Here is a 26425-nt window from a genome sequence, read left to right as displayed (position 1 = left end):
AATGTATATTGGCAGCCTAGAGCCCCCGGCTTTCCGCCTCAGGGGAGAGTAAGTACACAGAATCTAAGCGCGCGCCTGGGCGCGATTTAAATACCCCGGAGGGCGGGAGGCAGCGATCAACTAGTGCGCTACCCAGGTATTCCCCCAAGATAGCGGTGAGTGAACTCCCCGTCCACATCCTCCAAAATGGTCCAGTACCAAATGTCTACCTCTTCACCCCCCGCTTGCCTCTCTACCAGCTGTTGTTCCAAAATAGTGATCTTCCCCAATTGGACCCTTTTCCTGATCATAGCCCGGGACCAGCTAACAAGCTGTATATATTTGAATCTGGATAAAGCCTGACCTACCCTGTCATAAAGCTCCTCCCATTCTACCATTGACCCTCCTGCTAACAGCTCACCCCATCTTACAATCCCTGCATCCTTCACGGGGACTGCAAGACTGTCCTTAAAACAAGGAGGGAGCCCAGGGGAGTCCCAATTAGGGGCAAAATTTGAAAAATAGGCCAACCCTATTCTTGTTTTTATCTGCACCCAGGCTCTTGCCAGCGATTGTAGAATCTTTAACCTCACCTTTTTTTAAAACTTCTGGTCCCCGAACTTAAATAAGAATCCATCAATTGGCAAATCCGCCACAATTAACATGGCCTTAAACATTATCCCATTAGATGAGCTTGATGGGGTTTTCAACAACATCCTGGAATGTGACAACTTTAACGCCCATGCGTAATATTGTAAATCTGGCAATGCAAGCCCTCCCTTTTCCCTCCTCCTTCTCAGTTTCTTCCAGGCCAACCTGGTTGCCTTGTAATTCCAGACAAAAGAATTGATTTCCCGCTGACACTTTTCAAGTTGTTTAGAGTCAAAGGCGAGTGGGATGGTGTTGAAAATGAACGTGAATTTGGGTAGGATGGACATTTTTACTAAGCTTATTCTCCCTAGTATAGTCAGTGGGAGAAAGGTCCAAGATTTTAATAGCTTCCGACATTCTTTAAAGACCAGATCTAAATTAGCCTGTGCAATATTGCCGATTTCCTGAGTGATCCGTATTCCCAGATAGCGCATAAAGGGGGTCACTGCAAGAAGTGTGTGAACGATGTTCCAAGTCATTATCTCGGTTTTCCCTGCGTTCATTTCGTACCCCGAAATCTGCCCAAATTCCTCCACCCTTTTGACGACTATGGGAAAAGATTGAACAGGATCAGTTGTATAAATATGGATGTCGTCTGCATAGAGGCCTACCCGCTTTACCCATCCTCCAAACTCAAAAGAGGGGATGTTATGCTCTTCTCTCAAGATTCGCGCAAAAGGCTCAATATACAAATTAAATAGGATGGGGGAAAGCGGGCAGCCCTGCCTAGTACCCCTCGTGATTTTAAAGGGCTGTGTCAGGGCGCCATTAACCAACAGTCTAGCCCTGGGGGCCCTATACAGGAGATCAATAACTCGACAGAAGTTGATCCCATTGAACCTTCTCATTACCGCGGCCAGATAGGGCCAATTGACCCTATCAAATGCTTTGGTGGCATCCAAAGTGAGGGTGGTCAGGGGGAGAGAAAAGGTGGAAGCGATGTCGATAGCACCCACCAGGTCATGGGTAAGGTCTGCCAACTGACGCCCCATTATGAATCCCTTCTGGTCTTGATGGATAATTGAGCCGATCTCGGTCCCCAACCGAGCCGACAAAATAGCTGCAAAGATCTTATAATCGTTGTTGAGGAGCGAAATCGGCCACTAGGACCCGCAGTCAGTCGGGTCCTTACCAGGTATGGGGATCAGAACAATGGTTGCTTCACTCCACGACTCTGGTGGCGCCTCACCATTGAAAAAAATAACATTAAAAAGGGCAGTCAATGTTGGAACTATAGCTGCACTTAATACACGATACAACTCCCCTGGTAAACCATCGGACCGGCCGCCTTCCCTCGCTTTAGTTGTCCAATAGCTTTACTAACTTCAGCTTCTGATATTTCCCTCTCCAGATGGTTACTCTGTGCTGTTGAGAGGGTTGGCAAAAGGACCTTATTTAACCAAGACTCCCTAGCCGTGGGGTCATTTATGATCTCCTCCTTGTATATGGTCTGGAAGAACTCCTGAAATGCACTCCCGATTTCCGAGTTGGAGGTCCTAGATGTAGCTTCCCCTTCCAGTTTTATTTCCCCAATGTATTTTTTTGCTTGATCTGATTTTATTTTCCAGGCCAGTACCTTGCCTGCAGCTTCCCCATACTCGAAGCGGGATATCTTACTCGCCTCCCATCTCTTGGCAACCCTTTCCTGTAATATGTTTTCCAGATGTTTTTTCAGCTCGGCCCACTTCTCTTGGTCTTCTACAGATCCTATAGCGGGACCACACTTCTGGTCTAAAAGATGCAATTCCTGCTCTAAATTTTTGATTGTCTCTCTATATACCTTCCCTCTGTATGAGGCTCTGTTGGTTATACATTCTCTTAGGTAGGCTTTAAATGCTTCCCACACAGTCACTGTGGTAGCAGAGTTTAAATTGATTTCCAGAAATGAAGTAGACTCGGCTACCAAAAAGCTTATCTCCTCTTCTTTTAGCAGAATCGTCCGGTCAAAGGACCAAGAGATATGTCTGATCTGCTGACCCTGTTTTAAAGTAAAAAGGATGACTGAGTGGTCGGACAGGTGAGAGGGAAGGTATACCAACTCCTTCAATGAGTCTTTAAGGTTATAGCTGAAGAGTGCATAATCTATTCTCGACTTATGTTTATATTTAAAATTCTGAAAGGAGACACCCAGTTTATTACCCGCCCTCTCCCTCCATAAGTCTGCTAAACCCAAGGTTGTCATTATCGATATCAGGGTTTGCCTTGATTTGGATGGTGTCATTGCTCTGGAGTTAGGTGACTTGTCAAGCTTGGGATTTAGGACTATATTGAAATCTCAAACCCAGATAACCGGGTCTTGAGATGTAATCAGATGGTTCTGGATCCTGTTCAAGTATAGTGGATCGTCTTGATTCGGGCCGTAATAACCCACTAAAATGTAAGTCCAGCCATCTGCCTCAATTTTTGTCAAGAGCCATCTTCCACTTATGTCCTCCTTATGCTCCAAAATCTGAACATTGGCCTGCTTTTTAAAAATAATAAGGATCCCTCTTATTTTGGCGTTATGGTCAGTACATAAGAACTTGTCCACCCACTTCTGCTTTTTCAGCATGTCATTTACTTCATTTTTGAGTAGGTGCGTCTCCTAGATGACGATGACCTGTGCGGGGGAGTCTCTCAAATATTGTAGAATCCTATGTTTCCTACCCCTCACATGCAGGCCATTGACATTCCAGGATAAGACCTGCAACAAGGTCATATCAGTATCCTACCCCCTCCCACCCACCCACCTAAAAGGCCAACAACCCTTGAGTGTAACTGCTGACATCTCTTAGCCTGGAAATAATCACTAGTAGAACTTTTAGGGAACTTATTGGACATGACAAACTTAACGAGAACAGACTTAGGAGGACAATTTACTTTTTTTCCCCCCACCTCGTGCCCCCCCCCCCTCCTCCCCCCTCCCCTAGAAAACCCTCCCTCATTCACACTGGCCAGATGGAAAGCCAGGTTTGCGTCTTCAGACAGACCCCACCCCCCCCTCCTGCACCGCCTAACCTGTATAAGAATGCCAGCTGACATTCAGGGCTGAGTGGCTCCTGAAAAAGCGTAGGTGTAGTGGGAAAGGGAATCCGATCTCCCCCTAATGTGAAAAATGTGGTTTTGTGATGTATTTGTGTTCCACCCTCCCTTTTTTTTTCTTCCTTTTTCTAACTTTTAGTTTAGTTAAGAACCCCCTTTTTTTTTTTTTTACAAGATCCTTTTTATTTCATATCTCTTTTCTTTTTTTTTCCTTATTTAATTATGTGTTTGTAGAACCTTTTTCAATAAACACTAGACACCTCCAAAGAGAGTTTGGGGTCCAACCCGATACATTGGGAGGTCTGAATTTCTATCGTGCCCCTCCATATCACAGTATCAAACTAGAGGCAAAAACATATTAGCTTCCCCCCCCCCCCCCCCCCCGCGAGCGTTCGCTGATGGATTCTATTAAGTCATCGGCCTCAAGAGGGGATCGGATGCTATACATTTTATTGTTATACATCACCCTCAAGAAAGCGGGGAACCGCATCTGTACTGTTGCCCCCACAACTCTAGACTTCTCCATTTTCTGGCCGAGCTCCCACTGTCGATCCAAGGTGGACTTAGATAGATCAGACTGGACTTCAAAAGAAAAATCTGGGGCCTTTAGCGACTTTGCCTTCAGTGCGAGGTTCAGAATTTTTTTCCTTTAAAGTGTATGTAAGGAAGTTGACCGAGATCTTTCTCGGTTTCACTCTCCCGGGGTTGAGGCGGAAGGGTTCTCTATGTATCCTCTGGATATCCCTCTCTAGCACTTCCGCTGTTTCATCCAGATTCATGGCATTCTTTAGTAGTGACTCCACAAACGCCTTAATTTCTCCACCCTCCTTCCCCTCTGGGATCTTCAAAAGTCGGAGATTTTTCCTTCGTGAGAAATTTTCCAAAGACTCAACCCTTTCCTTCATGGCGTCCCCCTCTCTCCGTAGGCATTGAATCTTAGTCTCTGCTGAACTTGCTTTTAGCGCCCCCACCGAGCCCTCCAAGGACTCTGTTCTTTCGTAGAGGCCATCTACCTTCTTCTCAAGGGTTTCAAATGCAGCCCTGATCTCATTCTGGTTAATTTTTGATACCATGAAAGCACTCCTTATCTCCTCCCTCATAGCTGTCAAAAGTGCCTCAATTGGGCCACCTCCCCCTTCTCTCCAACCGTTGGGCCTCCACTGGCCGATTTGGCTTCCTCAGTGACCTCCTCAAGATAGCTGGCCTCCCCGAGATCGACTACTGGCCGCGAGACCTCCATTGTGTCCACCGAGTTAATAATCTCAGTCTCCTGAGCAATGTTAGACTCACTTAAAGGTGGGGGGGAAAACTCAATCATGTTCCCTTTGGGGGTGCCACTGACAGCCGCTGTAATTGGAAAAATATCCAATACCTGGGGCAATGCTTTAAAATAGGAACGCAGAGAGGGTGTAATACGGGGTTACACTGCTTGGTGGGCACTTGTTTCTACCTTTGCCCCCTTTCTGGGAACTGGTACTAGCTTTGGAGCGCTTAGTCCCTCCTCTTACTTTGGACCCCTGGTTCACCCCAGCTCTATCCCTGACTGTCAACCTCAACCACTCCCTTGTGCACCTCCACAGAGTCAGCCTCAGCCTCAGCCCCCACTTCACTTTCTCTCTCTGGGGCACGGTTCAGGTCCTCTTTCCTGCCTTCCTGCCTTCCTCCCCTTGACTCTCCGTGGAAGTGCTACTTCTGGGGCCCTTCCCCCGCCTTCTACTTGTTGCCCCCCGCTTTTCAGATGAACACTTATTGGTCTTTTTGGGCTTCACAAACTCAGCACCTTTTGTGCCTCCAACCCGTGCCCCCACCTTACTTCCACTTTCAGCTGTTTCACTACCAGGTGATGCGGGGAGTCCACGGGCTACCCCTGCTGCGTCCTTCTCCTTTTTCTTCGCCGCCGCGCCTCCCTCGATGCCTCTCTCGGGCTCTGTGAGACGAAAAATAGAAAATGCTGGATGGGCCGTCGCCCCCCCCTCCTCCACTCTCTCCGCATACACTCCCTCTGAGGAGCCCACGAGCCGCGACCCTGCGGCCGTGCCTCAGCTCCACGGCTGCCTGCTTCCACCGCGGGAGAGAAGCGGGGGGAGGGGTCCCAAGCCCACTCCAACACACATCGACGCCGGGGCAATGCGGGGCCGAATCCGACCAAAAACACAGCGGCAGAGCTCCGGGGGATCAAAACTTCACTTTGCCCCTCCTACCGCATTCTACACGACTCCGATGCGACCAGGAATGCCGGCAACAAGAAACTGCAGCGGGGCTGGGAGAGGTCTGTCACACACGCGCGCACCGCCCTAACCAGCGGCCGCCATGTTTTCCCGACATTTAGATAGATGTTACTGTCTCCGAAGAGATCTGTTGAAATTTTCCATGTGTTTGTTCCTTGATTTTTTCCTCAATATACTGCCTTTTTTCTTCTTTCTTTTTGTTTTTTCTAATTGTATGCTTTCATTTTGTTTTTTAAATATTATGTACGTGTTCACTTATCCTCCCTACCTATAATCTATATATGTCCATGTTATTTTTTAATGTAATCAAACTGTTATGGTTTTTGAGCAGTATAATGCTTTATTACAAGTGAACATTTCGATATTCAATTAAAAACGGTTTTATACCGGACAGAAAAATGTGTCTTTTTCTATTCTTCTCATGAGAGCGCGAGAAAGTGTGTGAGCGCGTGTGTGTGAGCGCGTGTGTGTGTGAGCACGAGAGAGCGCGAGCGAGAGCGAGAGAGAGAGACACAAGAGATATATATATATATATATCCAGAAAACCTGCCGAATGCAAAATTCTTGAAACGATGAAAAGCAGGCACGGACCATCAAATATGTGCTTGAAATTTCTTTTAATCCAAGTCGGCCATTACGCGTTTCAGTCCAAAGACCGTGATCACATGACAACACTCTTATATGCGGACCCTCCTTTTAAAGTGACAAGTGCAATTAGTGGATTCAATTTCGGCAATAGGTATAAAAGAAAAACTAAATGGAGTATTTCTTGATTAACCATTTGTTGAAAAATATATATATATAGTTGAATAAATATGAATAAATAAGACATTTTGTTTAACACTCAAAGCCCTGGGACATTAAAAAGATAATCTTTATAAATAGAAAAGGTTACCATAAATAAAGATTAAAAACAGCGTAATTCTGTTAATCATGTCTTTTTTAGATTCATTATATTTCTGAATCTTATACAATCTATGTGTCCCTATGGGCCCAAAACACTTATATATATATATATATATATATATATATCCCCGTGTATCCAAACAGAAAACATACATCGAGCTGCCAGTCGTCTGTAGCCCCACTTGGTTCATCAGATATGAGTCTATCATTTATGACGTGACACACATCGAACCTGAAGTTTAATAGTTTTCAAATGAGAGCCATGTGAATGCTGTAAAACATCAAAAAGAAGCACTACTGGTGCAGTGTAATCAAAATGTTCCTGATTACTATAAGATTTTTCCAACAGATCAAAATTCTTTTAACAGAATCCTAAAAAATATTTTGTAATTGCAGCAATGGAAATAGGCATACTTATCAGAATATGTAAAAAAGAATGACCAAACTAGGATACATACAAAGAAATGATATAATTAAATTATTGTGGGAAAACACCCAGTTGCAACTCAAAATATCTCCACAAGATGCATGTGTATCAGAACATCTGCAAGGTTTGGCTTGGCTTAAAACTTTGAGCCCTCTGGAGTGGACTTGCACTTAAACATGAACATATTACAATATAAAGAATCACAACAGCAACCTATCATATGAATAGTAGCTTAAGAGTACTAATTCCTTATCACCAATCCAGAAAGACAACTTAAAGCACTTCCTGAAACCTGGGTTACAGGCTATTCAATTGGAAAGCTGTTCAAATATCAAGCTTTTGAAGTTTTATTATACAAAGAATCTTTGAGGTCAAGAAACCGGGGATGGCTCGGAAATGAGCTCTGGGGCCCTCATTCAGGAGTTTGCGTGTGCTCAGAAGGGATAGGGCACTGACCAACTGCTCACCACACCCACAAAAATATGTCCCCTATTGGCAATGAGGCAAAAAAAAACAAGCATTTGCAATGCAATAGGTCTCGCATTTACAAAAGTTTGAGCTATTGGCATCGTAAATGACAAAGAAAAGGCATTTTCATTTACAATAGCTTAAACTCTCGCAAATGCGATACCTATTGTATTGCAAATTCGTTCAGCGTATTCTGCCTCAGTGACTTAAGCCAGTACCTTGGTTCTGCCTCAAAATTCCACGTTCCTGTTGGTGCTAGTTTTTCGTCTGACATGGTGCCATGCACAGTCAAAAATATCCTGTACGGGTAGATTCTATTATTCGGGTGAACAAGTCAGAAAGTAGAGCGGTTGATGACAATCTGACACTTTTTGTGGCTTAATCCTGGAGCAGAGGTAGAAAAGTAGTCTTGTAAGCTGCTTAAATCAGGGACAGGCTGTGGCTTATAATGAGTGATGTAGGGCGCATTGTCATCCAGCTCAAGGTACCTGGAGGAGCGTGCATCTTTGCTGCGACCCATAGCATATCATAAATCAAAACTGATGCTGTGTCTGGACATTTTTTTAAATAGGCAGCAGAATTTAACTGCAATATAATGATTGTTGGCTATCTCTATGAAACAGTGAGGCCAGCTCCAAAATAGTTGAGCAGAGCTCTTACAAGGCCTGCAGAGAATATGGACTGTAATGCCTTCAGTTCTGCCAGTTGTGTAGTCCCCAGCAGGAGGGACCTCCATTCTTGGGGTATGTGGCCTCTGGGCACAAGTGATGAAGTTTCTAAGTCCCATGGAGGGGCCGGGCTGCGTCCTCAAAGCTCATAGTGGAGGAGTTGTGTATACATCCACAGCAAGGGGGGCCGGGGCTATGTGCTTTGAATGCCCGCAATATAGGAAATTGCAGAAAGCGTAAAGCCGTGCAGCGCCCACTTATTTATACAGCGCTTTATATGCACGTTCAGTAAGTGTCCAAGCCGTCTCTGTTTTGGAAAGTATGGGGAAATGGGGCACGAGGTGAAGCTATGTGTCCAGAATCACACACTGTGATCAGGCGATAGAGCTGCCATTAGAACGTACATCTCGTGGATCTAGAACAACACTTTGGAACACTGAACGAGGAGAGATGTAACTTGATTACGATTTAGATTTTATGGATTTTTTTGGGGCGTGGCTTGGCCACCAACGACAATGGACGTGTGAGCCCTACGCTCCGTACCCGCCTTCCCCCTTTATCCTGTTTATCCTTATCCTGGTGTCTCTAACGGACTAAGACTGTTCACTTACCCAGCCGTGGGCATCGAGGATCATCCCGGAGCAGCGGGGCCAGCTTAAGGCAGTGATACAGCGCGCCGCGAACTGACTCCCGTGGGCGGCGCCGGCCATCTTTCTGGGGCCTGTGCGCCCGGCCTCATCCCCGGCCTCGATTGGTTGGCTGGCCGCCTTGCAGTGAGGGCCGGCCGGTCTCCAGTTGTGGTGGGGGGTCGGTGCCCCGGCTTCGTATCCAGCCGTCGGCGATAGGCGGCGGGACGATCCAGTGGAGGACCCACGTAGTGCCCGGTGGGGCGTGCAATCAGAGGAGGGGCCCTCGCACCTCCTGTTGCTTCGGAGACCCGGCGGCCACGGCCACGGTGGGGCAGCGCACTCGACGCTTTGCCACTTGTGCTCCTCGGCGAGCCACCATCTGAGACCTAGAGGTTGGGTGCATCCCCGGACCTACCTGGCTCTGCCGTGACTTTGTGGAGGTGATTGGCTGGACTGAGACACTGGTGGGCCGTGGCGGCCACGGAGGGCCTGGAGGGACGGCGTTGCGGGCCCCTGTGGTGGCGTGGACCATCTGCCGCGGCCTGCGGAGCCGCGCTCCTCTCTGGCTTTGAGGCTGCGGTGTAGACTTGCCGGCTGCTGTTAACGGGAGACGTTGGAGCTCCGGTGGGGTGCCCGGGGGCCTGGCGAGACCTGGTCGTGGGGGCGGCCGATTGTCGAGGAGTGAGGGTACTGGCGCCTACTAACTGGGGCGGGTGGCGTCTGCCACTGGGACAGTAGCGCTGTGGCGGACGCGCCTGCCGCCGCACACCCGGTCGCCCCCGATTCTGCACGGGGGCAGCTCGGCCTTGGAACTTTCTTGTGGCGTCTGCCCTGGGCTGCACGGCGCAACTGGTCGGATCTGGGAGTGGAGTCCTTAACCTGAAGGTCCGCGGCAGCGCTGGCACGTGCACGACCCAAGAAGCGGACCTTGGTTCGTGTGACTGAGCTCCTGACCACCGGCTCGGTGGGGGCCCCTGTGGATCTAACTTGGGGAGTGCCCCACGCCTGCTGGCCGAGCGCTGCAAGACGGCTGCCATCATGGGGAAGCAGCGCCAGAAGCCGCCTCCCGACCCTGCGGAGGACTCATCGGGAAGTTGGGACCCTGCCCCGTCCGGTGACTCGGCGGTGGGCCTTCCACAAAGCCAACTGGATCAGATCCTGAAAGCCATCACCGACACAAGAGAGGCCTTGCATCACGACATCGCTCAGGTGTCCACGAACTTAGGGATCCTACGGGCGGACCACGGCAAACTAGCAGACCGGGTCAAACAAACTGAGGCTCGGTTGGATACGCTGGAGCCCTCTCACAAGGCGTCGGAGGCGTCCCTGGGAGATCTGCAGCAGCGGGTACAATTGCTTGAAAAGAGGGCAGAGGATGCAGAAGGACGCAATCGCCGCAACAATATACACGTGGTGGGCCTGCCTGAAAAAATTGAAGGTACTGACATGCTGGGCTACCTTGAAACTTGTTGTCCCGGAGGGCCTGACGCAATTTTACACGCTGGAGCGAGCTCACAGCGTGCCGGCCCGCCCTCCTGCTGTTGGTCGACCTCCTCGGCCGGTTGTGGCGCGCCTCTTGCCCTTCAGAGACCGGGACATTATTTTGCAGAGAGCGCGGGCACTGGGGCCCTACCAAGTGGACAATGCCCGTGTTTCCATCTACCCGGATTATTCCCTTGAGGTCCAGAGGCTGCGCTCCACCTTCCTGGCGGTCAAGAAGGCTCTCCGTGAGGAAGGTATCCGTTACTATCTTTTGTTCCCGGCCCGACTGCGGGTCATGATGGAGGGCAACTCCTCCTTCTACAATTCTCCTGAAGAGGTGTGGGACTGGCTGGAACTGTACAGGGCCGGTGCGGACGCTCATCTGACATCTGGGAAGATGCGGGACGCCGCGCCGAAGCCTCGACGAAACAGGAGAGCCAGGAGGCGGCCGACGGCTACTCGGATCCCCTCCATGTCGCAAACTGAACTGGAACGCAAGGAGGCCCTCAGGGCGGTCTCTACTATTTCCAGAACGGCGGAGTCGATGTCGGCGGTGGAGTCGGGCTCCCACAGAGGCTCTGAGGATGGGATGTCGGAGGGTTCTGGCGGTGGTGGCCCTGCGCCACCTCATGTCACACCTGGGACTGCAGATGGCCTGCTTGACGAATGACCCCTGTACCCCCTTGATGTGGTATTGTAAATGCTGGTATGATTCATGCTATGGGACGGGAACGGGAATGTCTACCCCGGGCTGGCTGAGGGTTGTTGGGCTGATGCCTCGTATACTCCGTGGCTCCTGCCACTGACACAGTGGGGGTATGGGACACCTGGGGAGTAAATGGGGGAGGCTGGGCTAACGACATTTGCGAGTTCACTGTCCGTGTGATGGGGTGCCCCCCCCCCCCCCCGATCTCACACTTATTGTGAGACTCTGGTAGTTACCAGGGGCTGTTTTCATTGGGAATTCTGCATTTGGATGGGTTTCTGTGGTTTAGTGCCTATTCTGGGGGTGGGTGGGAAGAGGGTTTGTTGGGTTGTTTCGGGACTCAGGTTTTGGGGTACTGTCAGTGCGCCTGGAGCTTTCTCACTAACTCGTACTGTATCTGCTATTTTGAATGGGGACCCTATCTGAACTGAAATGTGTAACTTGGAATATACGGGGACTGAACTCCATGCTGAAACGTCATAAAGTGCATGCCTATCTTGTTCGCAGAGGGGTCCAAGTAGCTTTCCTGCAGGAAACGCATATTGACCAGACGGAGGGGCGGGCTTTGCAGCATAGGTGGCGAGGCCAGCTGTTTTATACCACGTACTCGGCCTTTGCACGGGGGGGTTTTAATCTGGGTAAGAGCAGGGGTTCCATTTCAGCCCTTGGTGACGGTGGTAGATCCTGAGGGGAGATTTGTGGCTGTGCAGGGCCGACTAGATGGGAGGGATTTGACGCTTTGCAGTGTTTACGCCCCGAATGTAGAGCATCCCGCCTTCTTCACGCGATTATCGGGGAAACTGGCGGCAGTCTTAGCGAACACGGTCTTGCTTGGAGGGGATTTTAATTCAGTGTTAGATGTGGAATTAGACTGATCACACCCACCATTAGGGCAGTCTGCGGCTCATAGACTGGCGAATAGCAGGCGAGAGTGGCAAGGTAGATGAGGCCTGGTCGATGCATGGCGCACACAACACCCTGCTGAGAGGGATTAGACCTTTTACTCCCCCCCCGCATGCTCTGCATGTCCGACTTGACAGCATTCTCTGCTCGCCGGACGCTCAGTGTTTGATCCGCCACAGCGAATACTTGGCTAAAACGATATCTGACCATAACCCTTGCTTGGTGGTTGTCCAGTGGACTCGACAGCGCCAGGTGCGGCTTCTTGCTCATATGTGGGCTTTGGTACATCCCGATCAGGCGGGCTTCATTCCCCAACGCACCACTGCCACCTGTGTGTGTCGGCTGCTTCGGGTCATGGGGGGCGATGTTGGAGGCCTCCCGGCGGCCGCTGTACTTTCGATTGACATCAAGAAGGTCTTTGACAGCGTGGAGTGGCCATACCTGCTCCGTGTACTGGAGGCATTTGGACTAGGTGAGCGGTTTGTGAAGTGGACTGCCTTGCTTTATACTGCAGCCACAGCTCTAGTCAAGATGGGTGCTACGATCTCGGCCGCGTACCGGGTTGGTCGTGGGACGCGACCGGGATGCTCCTTGTCCCCTCTATTGTTCGCGCTGGCCATTGAACCACTTGCGGCTCATGTCCGGATGGGCCGGGCTTATGAAGGTCTATCGCTGAGGGGTGATTCCCATTACATTTCCCTCTATGCGGACGACTTGTTGATGTTCTTGGCGAATACCGGCAGTTCACTTCGTGGTGCCAGGCGCTTGCTCCTTGACTTTGGCCGCCTCTCGGGACTGCGAGTCAACTGGGGAAAGTCTGGCCTTTTCCTGATAACACCGAAGGAGGACGAATCCCAGCTGGAGGGGGACCTTCGCTGGGAATACCGTTGCCTCCCCTACCTGGGCACGCATATCTATCACTCTTCACTAGCTCTCTTGGAGGTTAACATTAATAGAGCGATCAGAAATTTGCAGGGCTCCATGGGATTCTGGCGGACACTGCCCTTGTCGGTCGCGGGGTGGGTGGCATTACTGAAAATGGTAGCGCTCCCCCGCTTGTTGTATCTGTTCCGCACCCTGCCAGTCTGGTTTCCCGCGACGGTTTTTCGCAGACTCCGATCTTTAACCTCCGGGTTTGTCTGGGGATTGGGCAGGCGTCGCGTTGCTTTGGCCACTTTGATTCGCCCTAGGGTGGATGGGGGGCTTGCGGTCCCGGATTTCGAATGGTATTACCTAGCGGCGCAACTACAGTGGCTTACCCAGGCGGTGGCTCGGGAATTCCGGGGACCAGAGGGGATGCAGGGCAGGCTGTTTCCCAGGCATATCATCTCTTTTATAATCCTGGGCCAGAAGCTGGACCTGACTCAGCTCACACTTGAGGAGCGTACTCTCCGTAGCTGTTGGCTTCGTTGCCACTGGCGCTCGGGTACCGCTCGCCCGTATGCCCCTGAAATTCGTTTGGGGATGTGCACGGCCCTCCCAGATGGGGGTGATTGGTCGGCGCTGGCAACCTGGGAGGAACTGGGACTGCATATGATTGGAGATCTTTACAATGACGGTGCGCTACTCACGTTCCAAGAGTTGCAAGACACTTATGACCTCCAGAGAGGAGATTATTTGCTGCACGCCGCCCTGGTGGCCAGCATTCAGAAACACTGGAGGGGGGGCTCACTGAGCCACCGACATCTGCGGGCTGCCAGTATGTGGTCATGGCGGCCGGTACGTTCAAGGCCATCACTTGCCTCTATCGGAGGCTCTCGACTGAAACCCTACTGCCCATGGATGGACTACGAACCAAATGGGAACATGATATTGGGCGACCGATCCCCGAGACAACATGGCCGCAGTTGGTGCGCCGCGCCTGGAAGGGCACTAGAAATGCCAGGTTCCAGTTGGTCCAGTTCTTTACGCTGCACCACGCGTACCTGACGCCCGATAAGATTTCGCAATATTTTGCGGGCGCATCATCGCTCTGTCCGCGATGTGGGACGGCCGGGGCTGACTTCGCACATATGTTTTGGTCCTGTGGTGGGTTGACTAGTTACTGGGGGGCGGTGCTGGCTTGCCTGAATGCTGTCATGGACCGGCAGATAGCGGTGGATATGGGCACCTGCTTGTTGCTGTGGTTCCCTCACACCCCCCGAACAAGGGTCACTAGCAAGTTCTATGATTTGGGTCTGATTTTAGCTAAAAGGGAGATCACCATGCACTGGAAATCCAGCCAGGGTCGCAGCTACTTGCGGTGGAGGGCCACTCTTCAGCGCTGGGCGAGGGCTGAGTGCACACTTAGAATGCAACAGGCCAGGCGCTTAGACAACGACAAAGCCTTGGATGTAGCCAGAGCATGGGAGGCCTTATTGGTGGCGCTCCAGCGTCCTGAGGGTAGTTCAAGTGAGGAAGAGGAAGGGGCGGCAGCGTAGGATTGACACCTTAGAGGGTAGCCTGCTTCCGAAGAAAACACATGACTAACGCATACACGGCGTGGAAACTGGGGTGTCGGTCTCCCCATTGCGTTAGACTATATCTGGCAGCAATACTGGAGGGAGAAGTTCCACTGATATTATGCTCACTGGGGGTAGACTGAGGGCGCACTGACAGGGGTGGGAAGGGGGGAGGGCAGGGAATTTTGTGGGGATTGTTCTATAAATGGCATAAATTACGAAATGTGATATCATCCTGGATTATCAATAACTGACAGCATATTGCTAAATGTACCATTTTTTGGATTTACTTGCCAATAAAAAATGTTTTTACAAAAAAAAAAATAGATTTTATGGATTTTCAAGAGATCAGAGCAACAAAAATATGATCAGCTTCATAAAATAGTCTAAACCCTGAAAGCATTTAGTCAAAACGCAATCTTTATAGATCACATTTAATTTTGTTTCACCTTTTACATAGCGCCACGTGAATCTGCAAAGCCCGTTACTCGGCCTCCCACAGAAGGTGTATGCTGCCTTGAGTTGAGAAAATATTGCATGCTAATGTGTCCAACAGATACATCTCTCCTGCTACTGTCCAGGCTACTCGTTGTAGTGGTTAGCCTTTTGATGGAAGGGTGAGAGAGGACATGAGGGTGTATTACACAGCATCACAACACCAGTAGCTAGCCAGTGTGTCATGGGCCAGAGTGCAAGAGAGGAAATGCCAAAAATGCAAAATAAGCAGGGGTTCAATGGGTCCTTCAGGCCTCTGGACCCCGGTGCCACTGCACCTATTGCACATATGAAAGCTACGCCCCTGCATAACGCCTTCGAAAATCCACCAGTGCTCTTGGAGGGACGTGCAACAACATAACCTTATTGTGTTGGGATGTGAATATAGGGACACTTCTAAATGGGATACAGAAATAGTCTACTGACACTTTGGGCGCGAACTAGGATCGCATCCTTACTTACCCCCCCCCCCCTCCTCCTCTTCCCCCCTCCCACTAACCACAGCAGAGGATGTGTGCAGCCAATGCGGTGGCAATTGAACCCCTTAGTCAAGGAAGGCCCTATTGAGGGCCAGCCATAGAGGTAGACAACACTGCAGCTGATCCCAGAAGAGAAACCGGCCTCTTGCTAGTGTGCAATATTCACTCACCACTCCCAAACCATGCGCGACACCTTTCTAACACGTATCTAGCCCGATACTGCAATATGGATCGCTAAAACTATGCACGGGCCACCTGCTATCGAGCGGTGTTTCATGAAACCATGTGTAAGCCGCCTTTCATATAGGATGCTACTACATCTTCTCTCTCTGTATATATAATCATCGCGTGCTCACGCACCCTGAACACACTTCCTTCTCCCCCCTCCCCTCCAGTCACAACATTTCTAAAATTAGATCTTCTTAGATGAAAGTAAGGGTGAGGGACGGGTGTAATTAGTGGATGCTCACAGTGTCCTTCGAAGTCCCCAGTTTCTTCAGCCCGTCCAAGGGCAGCAGGTCTGCCGAGTGCTTGTGCATGAACTGCACCGACTGCTTCATCCTCCTCTGTTGCCGGAGAGCTGCTGCCTCCCTGATCTCAGCCTCCTTCCTCCCAGAGTCCGTCAGCATGCCCGAGTAGAACATCTCGGTGCCTGGCCACAAGTCCCATCACGAGCTCCGAGCCGCGCGCACAGATACGTGAGCCCTGCCTCGCTCAGAGCCCTTTGCGAGATCCAAGCCTCGCGCACAAGTGCGAATGCCTGCCCTCGGCACGAGCCCCTTCAGCGCTCCAAGCCGCGCGCGCAGCTACCAGTGACTGCCCTTTAGAACTAGTGCTGAAAGACTATCAGTCGTCCAGCCAGTGCTGCGGGAGGAGAAGACGTCATCTGGTAACACAGGGCTGCAGATAAACAGCCTCTGACAGAACTTGGATGCAAAGGGAAAATCATGCTAACTCTTTATTGGCTGAGCCAGACACGGCATCGGAAATGACAGCAACTAATTGGAAAATACACTTACAAAGCTGACTTGTCATTTAAATAGAAAAAGAAAAAAATTAGGTTGCACGTGCAAACCTCCCACGCGACTGCATGCATACAAGGGAGTATCGTACAACAGAAAATATTGGCAACGAACACGGAAGACAGTGAAACACAAACCGGGCTGTGACTGAGAGGGCGGGGGCCGCCCGCGCATGCGCGCTATGTGTTATGAAGAGGGGGCGCCGGCAGCTGAAGTCCCGGGTCCCAGGAGGGGGCCCGGGTGAAGACCAGCGCTGCGGGGCTCCCATGCCGAGACTGACCGTTGGCTGCCGAGGGAGAGAGGGACACGCGAAAAGAGCCCGGTGAGTGGGGGGTGGGGAATGTGTGCGCGCGCGTGTGTGCGTGTGTCTGTCTGTGCGTGTGTGCGTGTGTCTGTCTGTGCGTGTGTCTGTCTGTGCGTGTGTCTGTCTGTCTGTCTGTCTGTCTGTGTGCGCGCACGCATGTGTGTGTGTCTGTGTGTATGTGTGTATGTGTGTATGTGTTATCGGCTTCCTGGCAATGTTGGACAGGAGATGTGCACGGCGTGTGAGTGAACGTGCGCGCTCACATGGGGGAATCTCCTGCGCGTGCACATCCCCTGTCTCACATTCCCAGGAAGTCCACGACAATAGATGCTTCGCTGGACCAGTGCTTCCTACTGCTACACCAGCTCGACCTAAAAAAAGAAGTATGCGTTAAGTGCAAGGGCTGCCGACATTGGAACTCAGGTTTTAGTCCCAGCCTTGTAAATCACTTTATCTCCCTGCGCCTAAAAAAACAAATGTGTAAGGCAATCTGGTGTTCATGTAAAGCACTTCAAAGCCTTTAAGCCAAGTGTGTGCTTTATGAGACTGCGACAAACAAATATATACATTTTGATAAAATAAAATATTAAATAAAATGGCTGCCAGACACATTTAAACCCTTGTTGTCATGATCAAGACATTTATGTATGTCATAGTGGCATCCCAACACAACCTTTCTTGACAAACAGTTATGCCAATATACAAGCCAAAGAACTTGCCAAATTTAGCATTACATATACATTATATATAACCTGCAAATAACAGCGTCTCGTCTGACCATATCAAAAAAACTCCCCTAATAACTTAAGTTGGCAACATTTTTTTTAAACTAAGAGGCATTTGTTCTGCCATGTCACCAAACATGAACACTGACAATACCAGGAGGGCTCAATATCAAAAAACAGTTACAAGAAAGGCAAACATTTACAACGGCCAAATAAAATCTTACCTCTGTTCTTCTCCCGAGCCAACATCATGCAGCAAAACGTAATATTTGAGCGTGTTTGGTATAAACCATTTTGGATAGGAGTAATCACTGCTGTGTTGAATTCTATGTTGTTCTTGTGACAGCTTTAAAAACTGCTCGACGGGTTCTGGTTCACTAGAAGAAACGACAAGCATGCCTGGTGCAAATTAAGGGCAATACCAAGAGTAATATGAAACCCAACTAAATCTGTAAGCTTAATGCTCTTTCATTTTGTAAGCACAGAATGGAATCAAAGAACATTCTCGCTCCAAATACAAATTCAACAAAACTTGAGAAAAGTGAGTTAAGACCTATTGGAAACAAGGTCTACCACAAAGGCACATGCTGGGATTCTAACCAAGATTAGGTGGTGAACGGAAATACCATGCAAGTATATAAATAGTACTGGTAGAATGCAATTAATTAATGTATCACAATAGAACTGAGCATTACTGTACCTTCCGCATCATTAACTTCACAAGAGGTGCGGGACTCACAGTGTTAAAGTGATTTAAGCATGCTGCTGGAAGGGAAAATCCGATTGCTAGATGTATCAGTTACTCTTCATTTAACATCTGACTTTTTAAAAAGAAATGTGTTTTCTGCCAACGAATATGATCAAATTAGTAACGGAAAAACATATCCCAATGTCAACTACCGTTTGCACAATTGAATCCGGACACTGCTAGCAAAAATATTGGGATTTATTCCTATATTAAACTGAATCAAAACCTTTTTAAACATATGGGAATTATAGCTGGCATAACAAGAGGCTCAGAAAGCAACTTTATTGTGACCACACATAGGTATAAGCTTAGAAGTGCTGTTAATAATAAACTTATTGATATACAGTTATTCCACAATCGTAACCATGGTCTCTCAGCCCATTACTCAGTTACTATTCAGCAATCCTTTTGGGCAACAGCTAGAGAATAATATTTCAAATCATTAACAAATCTTCTGACTTCAGGTGACAGAGTCCTAATTCTCATCCGAAATAGTAACTGATATCTGCTGGATGAATACGGGCCACACAAAAGCAAAAACTGAGTCGGTAAAGTTGTCATGGCTTGGGAATTTTGTGCTTGATGAATGTGGAATTAAAAAGACAAATGCCCACGTTTCTCATCCTTGCAAGTGCCAGTATGTGATGATGCCTCAAGTCATGGCCACTACTGTGTTTACTGAAGTAAAGTTACTAACCAAGTCAAGAGGGCAAGCGTTTTGAAATAAAAGTCATTTGGATCCTGTAAAACCAACAATAAGAAGCACTATTGCTGCAGTGTAATCAGCGAATTCCTCTTTCGTACAAAATTACTCTAACCGAAAGCCAAAATTATCAGAATGTGTAAAAAGACAAACCACACTAGGATGCAGCCATATTATTTACAGTATTAGAATGTTCCTGAAGTGTTTGAAAATATCTAGTTGCAACTCAAAATATCTCCACAAGATGCATATGTCTTCGAACAGCTACGACATTTGACTTTGCCTAAAACCAGGGTCGGATTGGGATCACAATTTGGCCCGGGCACGAACAAAAAATGTGGCCTACATTCGCGGGGTGTGATCCATATTCTCAGGGCGTGGCCCACATTCGCAGGGCATGGCCCACATTCGCGGCAGGCCCTTTCATGAAATACACAAGGAATGTAAGTGGGACGATATTGTTCTTGGGAAAGACACAGGGCAAAGGTAACAATGGCTTACAAGCTGAGCAACTAAAAAACAGCGAGGCCCCTTTCTATTAAAAAATGATTCCCCAGCCTTCCAGCGCAGGAGCACCCGAAAAGCATTGAGGCACCTTTCCATTACAAAATTATTCCCCAGCCCTCCAGGGCAGGAGCATCTGAAAACAATCATACAGGGGCTATGAGAAGCAACATGTTAGACAGTAAGTTACAAGGTCTCTGTATTGAAAAAATGAATCCACGTCGCTATTTGTAGCCTTGGTGTGTCTTTATTGCAGGAATGCTGGGTTTTCATAAATGCACAGCCAACGTGTTTCGCCCAAACATGGGCTTCTTCAGGGCTTGAGGACAAAGGTGCATATTGGATTCCGTGGTCAAGTGATTCTGTCTCTGCAGCGATGGTCCGTGTCAGAGGCAGGGGGTAGTTCTTTAAGCGAGCGAAGCGCGATCCGTGTTCGTATGGCGTCGGGGCCCGTCGGTGGCATCTGAAAACAGCGAGGCCCCTTTCTATTACAAAATTATTCCCCAGCCGTCCAGCGCAGGAGCATCTGAAAACAGCAAGGCCCCTTTCCATTACAAAATTATTCCCCAGTCCTCTAGCGCAGGAGCACCAGAAAAACAGTGACGCCCCTTCTATTAAAAAATGATTGCCCAGCCCTCCAGCGCAGCAACACCTGAAAACCAGTGAGGCCCCAGCTATTTGTAAATTACTCAGCCCTTCACTGCCTTAGGGCAATGGCCTTGCAGGAGAGGGGATAAAGTAAAACAAAAAGCAGCTGCTGGGCCATCCATGGGAGTGGGAGTGGGAAGAGGGTGGGGGGGAGGGGCTAGGCTGAAGATGGTGCGAGTTCCCAACATCACCTGGCCCCCACAGTGAGACCCATTCTTCCTCGCCCACTATGCTCTGAATGAGAAGGGTTGTGGGCGAGGTGTTAATGCAAACACTGTTCAGGGCTGCGTCGGCCCCAGGGGGGCTGAGGTGAAAATGGCTCAATGGCCTGAGCCCCCTGGGAGGAAGATTCTTGCACACAATCACCCCTGCCCAGCCCACCATCAGAGTGATTGCTTGGCAGAGGATCAAGGAGAGACCACAACTGATAATCGCCTAACGGCCAACCAGCGAAGCTGCTTTCCTCTCTCTGTCAGTGCTCTCTGTAAACTGGGAAAGGGGAAAAAAACGACCCACAGAGTGCACTGAGACACCGGCCCTTCGGCCCAAGCCCGAGTGCCCGCAGCGCCAATCCGCCCCTGCCTAAAACCATGCTTCGTTTGGGGTGAACTTCCATTTAAACATCAACAAACAACAATATAAGTATCATGAGAGCAGCTCAAACAATGAGTAGCTTTGCAATACCAACTCCTGATTTTCCTTCGAGACAACCAACTGCAAGCCCTTCTTGAAACCTGGCTTAGATTCTATTAAATCGGAAGGTTTCTTAAGTTCCAGTAAGCAAAGAATGTTTGAGTACAAATAAATTAATCATCTAGTTCCACTGATGATATCAGAACAGTTTACTAATGAGGCCTCCGAGATACATCCAGGCTTTGGTAAAACTAATGCAAGACTCGTCAGCAGACAATTTCTGCTGTTCTCAAAATGGCAGAGAACAGAAGGACGCAAACACAGAGGAAGGTAATCTATTATACTAGAAAGGCTCTTGTTTACCTGCAAAAAGGTTTTCCTTGTGTACATAGTACTCTTCCTACTCCTAAGAGGATAGGGACCTTGAAGAGCTCAATAGGGCAAAGATAAGGATTGACATGAAATGTTGTCGGTTAATTCCAAACTGAGCATGGACTTGATGTGGGTAAATTAATTCAATCTCAGGATCTGCACAGATCTAACCGCAGAAATTTGAAGGTGGGAGAGTGTGAACTATCACCAGGGATATGGCGACATGATACTCCAATATCCTTAGACTGAAAAGAAAAATACCAAATAAATTGTCAAATAAATACAAAAGTAATAGATATAAATTCTTCTCTACAAATATAAGGCAGAAAAATCTAATAATAAACAAGCCCTAAAACGTTCTAGTTCAAAAAATGTACTAATCCAACATCTCACTCATCACAGCACCTGAATTACCATTAGTCACCAACAATGAGGATTGTTTTCCAAAATTAACCCTATTTCTTGCTCTCATTATCGGCACCTCACCAGACTAACTTGGCATTATTTAGAAAGTAAATTACACATTATTAGTAAGTCCCTATCTCCATTATTTTGTACAGGAGGGTGTTGCAGTGCCATTGGTTGGATATGTGTGGACATACTTCAAAAGAACAAGTTACTTACCATCAGTAACGCTTGTTCTGGTGGATACAGTATCTGCCTGTGGAATCCTCACCTTTTGAATTATCCCAATGCGCAGCATTCCGTGGTAACTTTTCTCCTCAGATCCCCTACGTCGACGAAGACGTCACAAAGGAACGGCTCCGCATGCGACTCCGTGTGATGCCATCGGAGGCATAAGAAAACCTCACCGGCATCCTGACGTCAGTTCCACCAATTTTGTCCATGCCTTAGAGGCAAAACGGGTGAACCAACAACCTTCTCAAAAGTATACATAATATACAAAACACATCCAAATATGGAAACAATACATCAGATATTTCCCAAATTGAAGCAACCTCATGATTCAAACAAGAAATCACAAAAAACATTGATTAGTTAATTTTCTGTATAAGCAGACAGGCAATGGGGATGCAGTTGGGTCAGTGAGGAATATACAGGCAGATACTGTATCCACCAGAAAAGCGTTATCGAAGGAAATTAACTTGTTCTTCCGATGGATACATCTGCTGTGGATTACTCAACTTTTTAAATGAATCCCCAAGCAGTCCCACTCTCGGAGGAGGGTGCCGGCCTGCCTATACCAAAAAATCCTGCGACACAGAACAAGCAAAATGTCCGACCCTCCTCACTTTCGAATCGAAACAATAGAGCTTTGCAAAAGTGTGGAGGGAGGCCCAAGTTGCTACTTTGCAGAGGTCTACCACAAGGACACCTCTTGCCAAAGCCGAAGGAGTAGTTTCTTACCTGTAACTCCAGTTCTGTAGTGGCGTATCTCTGTTATAGTCATAATCTAGTGAATAGTCCCGCTCATGTGCGGGGACCCCGGAGCAATCAAAAATAATCTCTTAAGCTGTCTTAATGTGCAGTCCTGCATAGACACTTAAGAGAGAATTTAAAGACAAATAATGCAGCCTATCCTTATCAGGCTACACTGTCCAGTACTTCAACTAGATATTCCACCAACATTAAATTCAGCAAAGCCTGCCAAGTTTCTCTCATAGAAAAACTTCCCCTTCTACCAAGAAAGCCTCGAAGATAGAGAGGAAGGGGTGGACAGACAAGCCCCATAGGCTGCCATTATGTGGCTCAAAAAGGGATACTGTGCCTTTAAGGAAACTTTCCGGAACTCTCAGTATCCCAGAATGCACAGCATGTCCCCTCCACTTTCAGTTCTTTTTGGAGGCGTATAAAGCTAGACCTGTAGCATTCAGTACATGAAAACCTTTCTTTACCGGGGAGGAGGGCGGGCGCTTATGACTATAACAGAGATACCCCTACTACAGAACTGGAGTTAGAGGTAAGAAACTACTCCTTCTGTAGTAGGGGATCTCTGTGTATAGTCATAATCTAGTGAATAGAATGGCAAGCCCATCCCCAACACCAAAGCGGCGGTGGAGAAGAAGAAATACAACACCACTACTGTGCGAACAGATTTCGCAGCGAAGCTTGCCCAACCCGAGCATCTGCCTAGACATCAGGGTACAGACAGTAATGCTTAGCAAAGGTATGGACCGACTTCCAAGTGGCAGCCCTGCAGATCTCTGCAATGGGAACATTACGGAGCAAAGCGGTCGAGGCCGTTTTGCCCCTGGTGGAATGAGCCTTAGGCTTACCCCCTAAGGTCTTATTAGCCTTTTGATAACACAATTGTATACAGGACACAATCCACCTCGAGATGGAATGTTTAGAGGTAGCAAGACCAGTCCTGACTGACCCATAGTTGATAAACAATTGGTCTGACCTACGAATATCCTTGGTTTTATCCAGATAAAACTTCAACACCCTTCTGACATCTAGGGAATTAAGAGATCTTTCCGCTGGAGTGGAAGGATTCTGAAAAAATGTAGGTAACGTTATAGTCTGGTTAACATGGAAATCAGAAATAACCTTGGGAAGAAACTTAGGGTGAGTACGCATTACAACCTTAGCAGCATGAAATACAGTATAAGGTTCTTGGCAAAACAATGCCTGAATTTCACTCACCCTGCGGGCCGATGTAATGGCCACGAGGAACGCCGCCAAAAGGTTCCTTCCTCAATCTGGACAGCACCACATTCAATTCCCATGAAGGCGAAAGAAGACGAACAGGAGGAAACACTTTCTTCAAGCCTTCCAAAAAGTCCTTTATCACAGGAACTTGGAAAAAGGAAGTCTATGAAGGGCATTTCCTGTAGGCAGTCAGCGCAGCTAGATGGACCTTAATTGAATGAAAGTTAAGGCCAGACTGCGCCAAATGCAAAAGGTACGGAAGGATGACATCTTCCTTACATGTCGTCGGATCATAGTTCTTGAAATTGCACCAGATGCAGAATCTCTTCCACTTGTAAGCTTAGGAAGTCCTAGTGGAAGGTCTCTTAGCCTCCTTCAGTATGTCCATACAATCTGCAGGGAGATTCAAATGGCCATATTTCACTATCTCAGGAGCCATGCCGCCAAACTCAAAGACGAGAGGTTGGGGTGTACCATCTGTCCCCCGAACTTCGTGAGAAGGTCCGGCCGGCACGGCATCCGTAAGTGAGGAAGAAGAAACCGGTGAAGCAGGTCCGTGAACCACCACTGTGTGGGCCATTCCGAGGCAATTAGGATCATCCGCGCCCTGGACTGGGACAGTTTGATGAGCACCGCCGGATTCAGGGGAATGGGTGGAAAAGCGTACAGAAAGCTGTTCGACCAGTTGATCCATAGCGCATTCCCCAGCGTCCCCTGCTGGTAATACCTGGACGCGAAGTCTCGGCATTTGCTGTTTTCGGCGGTGGTGAACAGATCCATGTCTGGAGTGCCCCACCTGGCGAAGACGTCTCTGAGTACTTCGTCGTTTATGACCCATTCGTGGTTTTCCTGAATCGGTCTGCTCAGCGCCTCTGCCTGAACATTCTGCACACCTTATTCCTCGAATGGCCCCGAGTCTCACATATGTGCTGAATGACTGTTTTATATTGATTATGGATCGGCTGGACCATTATTAATTCTAAATAATTTTTTGTACAGATCATCTGCCCCTCGCCTGTCTTTGTCCTGATGAAGACCCTCTAGCAAGGTTCTACCGTACACCTGCATTAATTTGGGTCGAAACGTCGACACTCTTTGCATTCTCCCAGCCTCTATTTTGACATATCATTCATGACTCTACTCTTATGAGGCATGTGTTTATTGAAACAACTGTTGTAGGAATTGCTATTTTTAGTTTGTTATCATCAATTATTAGTGGTTTTATTGTGGTCGTAATGACCAGTGTTTCATTATTGTATAGTTTCCTCACTATCCACTCACCACCTTCCCTTCCCTTTCCTTTAGGGGCATTCAATTGTGATTTATTATTGATGTATTTTATGAATTTTGTTCTACTGTACACGTTGTGATTAAAAACAATGCTGTGATATTTCTATTTTAAAAACATTTTCAAGATAATATCTATTGTTAGTACTTGGGACCACCTTGTTGATATCACTGAACATTCTGCACACCTGGCAGATGGGTAGCCGTTAACGTCAGTCCTCTGGCAAGCAGCCAGTGCCAGATCACCTGTGCCTCTTGCGACAGAGTGCGCGATCTCGAACCCCCCCTGCTTGTTGAGGTAATACATCGTGGTCGTATTGTCCGTCTGTACAAGCAGAGAGTTGGACTGGAAGGACGGATGAAAGGCCTTCAGTGCCAAGTGAACCACTCTGAGTTCCAGGTAATTGATATGATACGTGGACTCCGTCGGGGACCACGTTCCTTGTATCTGTAACTCTCCGGAATGCGCTCCCCAGCCGTGGAGAGAAGCATCCGTCACGATGGTCTGAGTGGGAATGTCCTTGTGGAAGGGAACCCCTTTGAGGAGGTTCTCCGCTGAACACCACCATTTCAGAGACTGTAGAGCCTACAGAGACAGTCGTATCTTGTCCCAGTTCCCTCGCCTCTGGTCCCACTGATCCTCCGGACACTCCTGCAGCGGTCTCATGTGCAGCCGTGCGTGTGGCGTGAGGAAGATACAGGAGGCCATCGACCCCAGTAGAGAAGACACCGTCCTCGCTGTTGTAGATGGAGCGGTCATAAGAGCCTGAGCCTTCCGAAGGAGTGATAAGCGTCTCTCCTCCGAAGGAGACACGCTTGCTGACAGCGTATTGATGGAGGCTCCCAAGTACTGGAGGCAGTGGACTGGAATCAGGACAGACTTGGACATGTTGATGGGCAATCTCAGCCTGTTCAAGAGAACGGACGTCTTCTGGAAGTGCGATTGAGCTTCCGCGAAGGAGGATGCCTTGATCAACCAATCATCCAGGTACGGGTAGACAAACACCTTGTTCTTTCTCAGGTGTGCCGCTACCACTGCCATGCATTTTGAAAAGGTCCTGGGCGCAGATTTTAGCGCGAGCGGTAGAACTGTGTATTGATAGTGATTGGCACCGACTTGGAATCGCAGGAACTTCCGGTGTTTCTGCGCAATGGGCACATGGAAGTATGCATCTTGTAGGTCTATCGCGCACAGCCAGTCTCCCCTTTGCAGTTGAGGGTAAATCTGGTGCAAAGACAGAAAGCAAAACTTTTCCCTGTGAATCCATTTGTTTGCATGCCGCAAATCCAGAATGGGCCTGAACTCATTCTCATCTTTCTTGCGAACCTGAAGGAACCGTGAGTATAGACCACTTCCACTTTGAGACAGAGGGACATCTTCTA

General features: G+C 48.5%; 1 protein-coding gene across 4 annotated transcripts in view; it reads right to left on the bottom strand.

Moving 5' to 3' along the window:
• The window catches only part of TRAPPC8 (trafficking protein particle complex subunit 8), a 1467367-nt gene that overhangs the window by 1116902 nt on the left and 324040 nt on the right, over nt 1-26425 (bottom strand). For all 4 annotated transcript variants that reach the window (XM_078687367.1, XM_078687364.1, XM_078687365.1 and 1 more), the window contains one exon: nt 17759-17933. In XM_078687367.1, the coding sequence (XP_078543493.1) occupies nt 17759-17933 (175 nt within the window). The remainder of the gene's footprint in view (nt 1-17758; nt 17934-26425) is intronic.

The sequence above is a fragment of the Lissotriton helveticus genome, chromosome 4_1 (genome assembly GCF_964261635.1).
Source record: "Lissotriton helveticus chromosome 4_1, aLisHel1.1, whole genome shotgun sequence".
NCBI classification, from domain to species: Eukaryota; Metazoa; Chordata; class Amphibia; order Caudata; family Salamandridae; genus Lissotriton; species Lissotriton helveticus.
The sequence above is the reverse complement of the archived record's forward strand: the minus strand, read 5'-3'. Positions and strand labels throughout refer to the sequence as shown.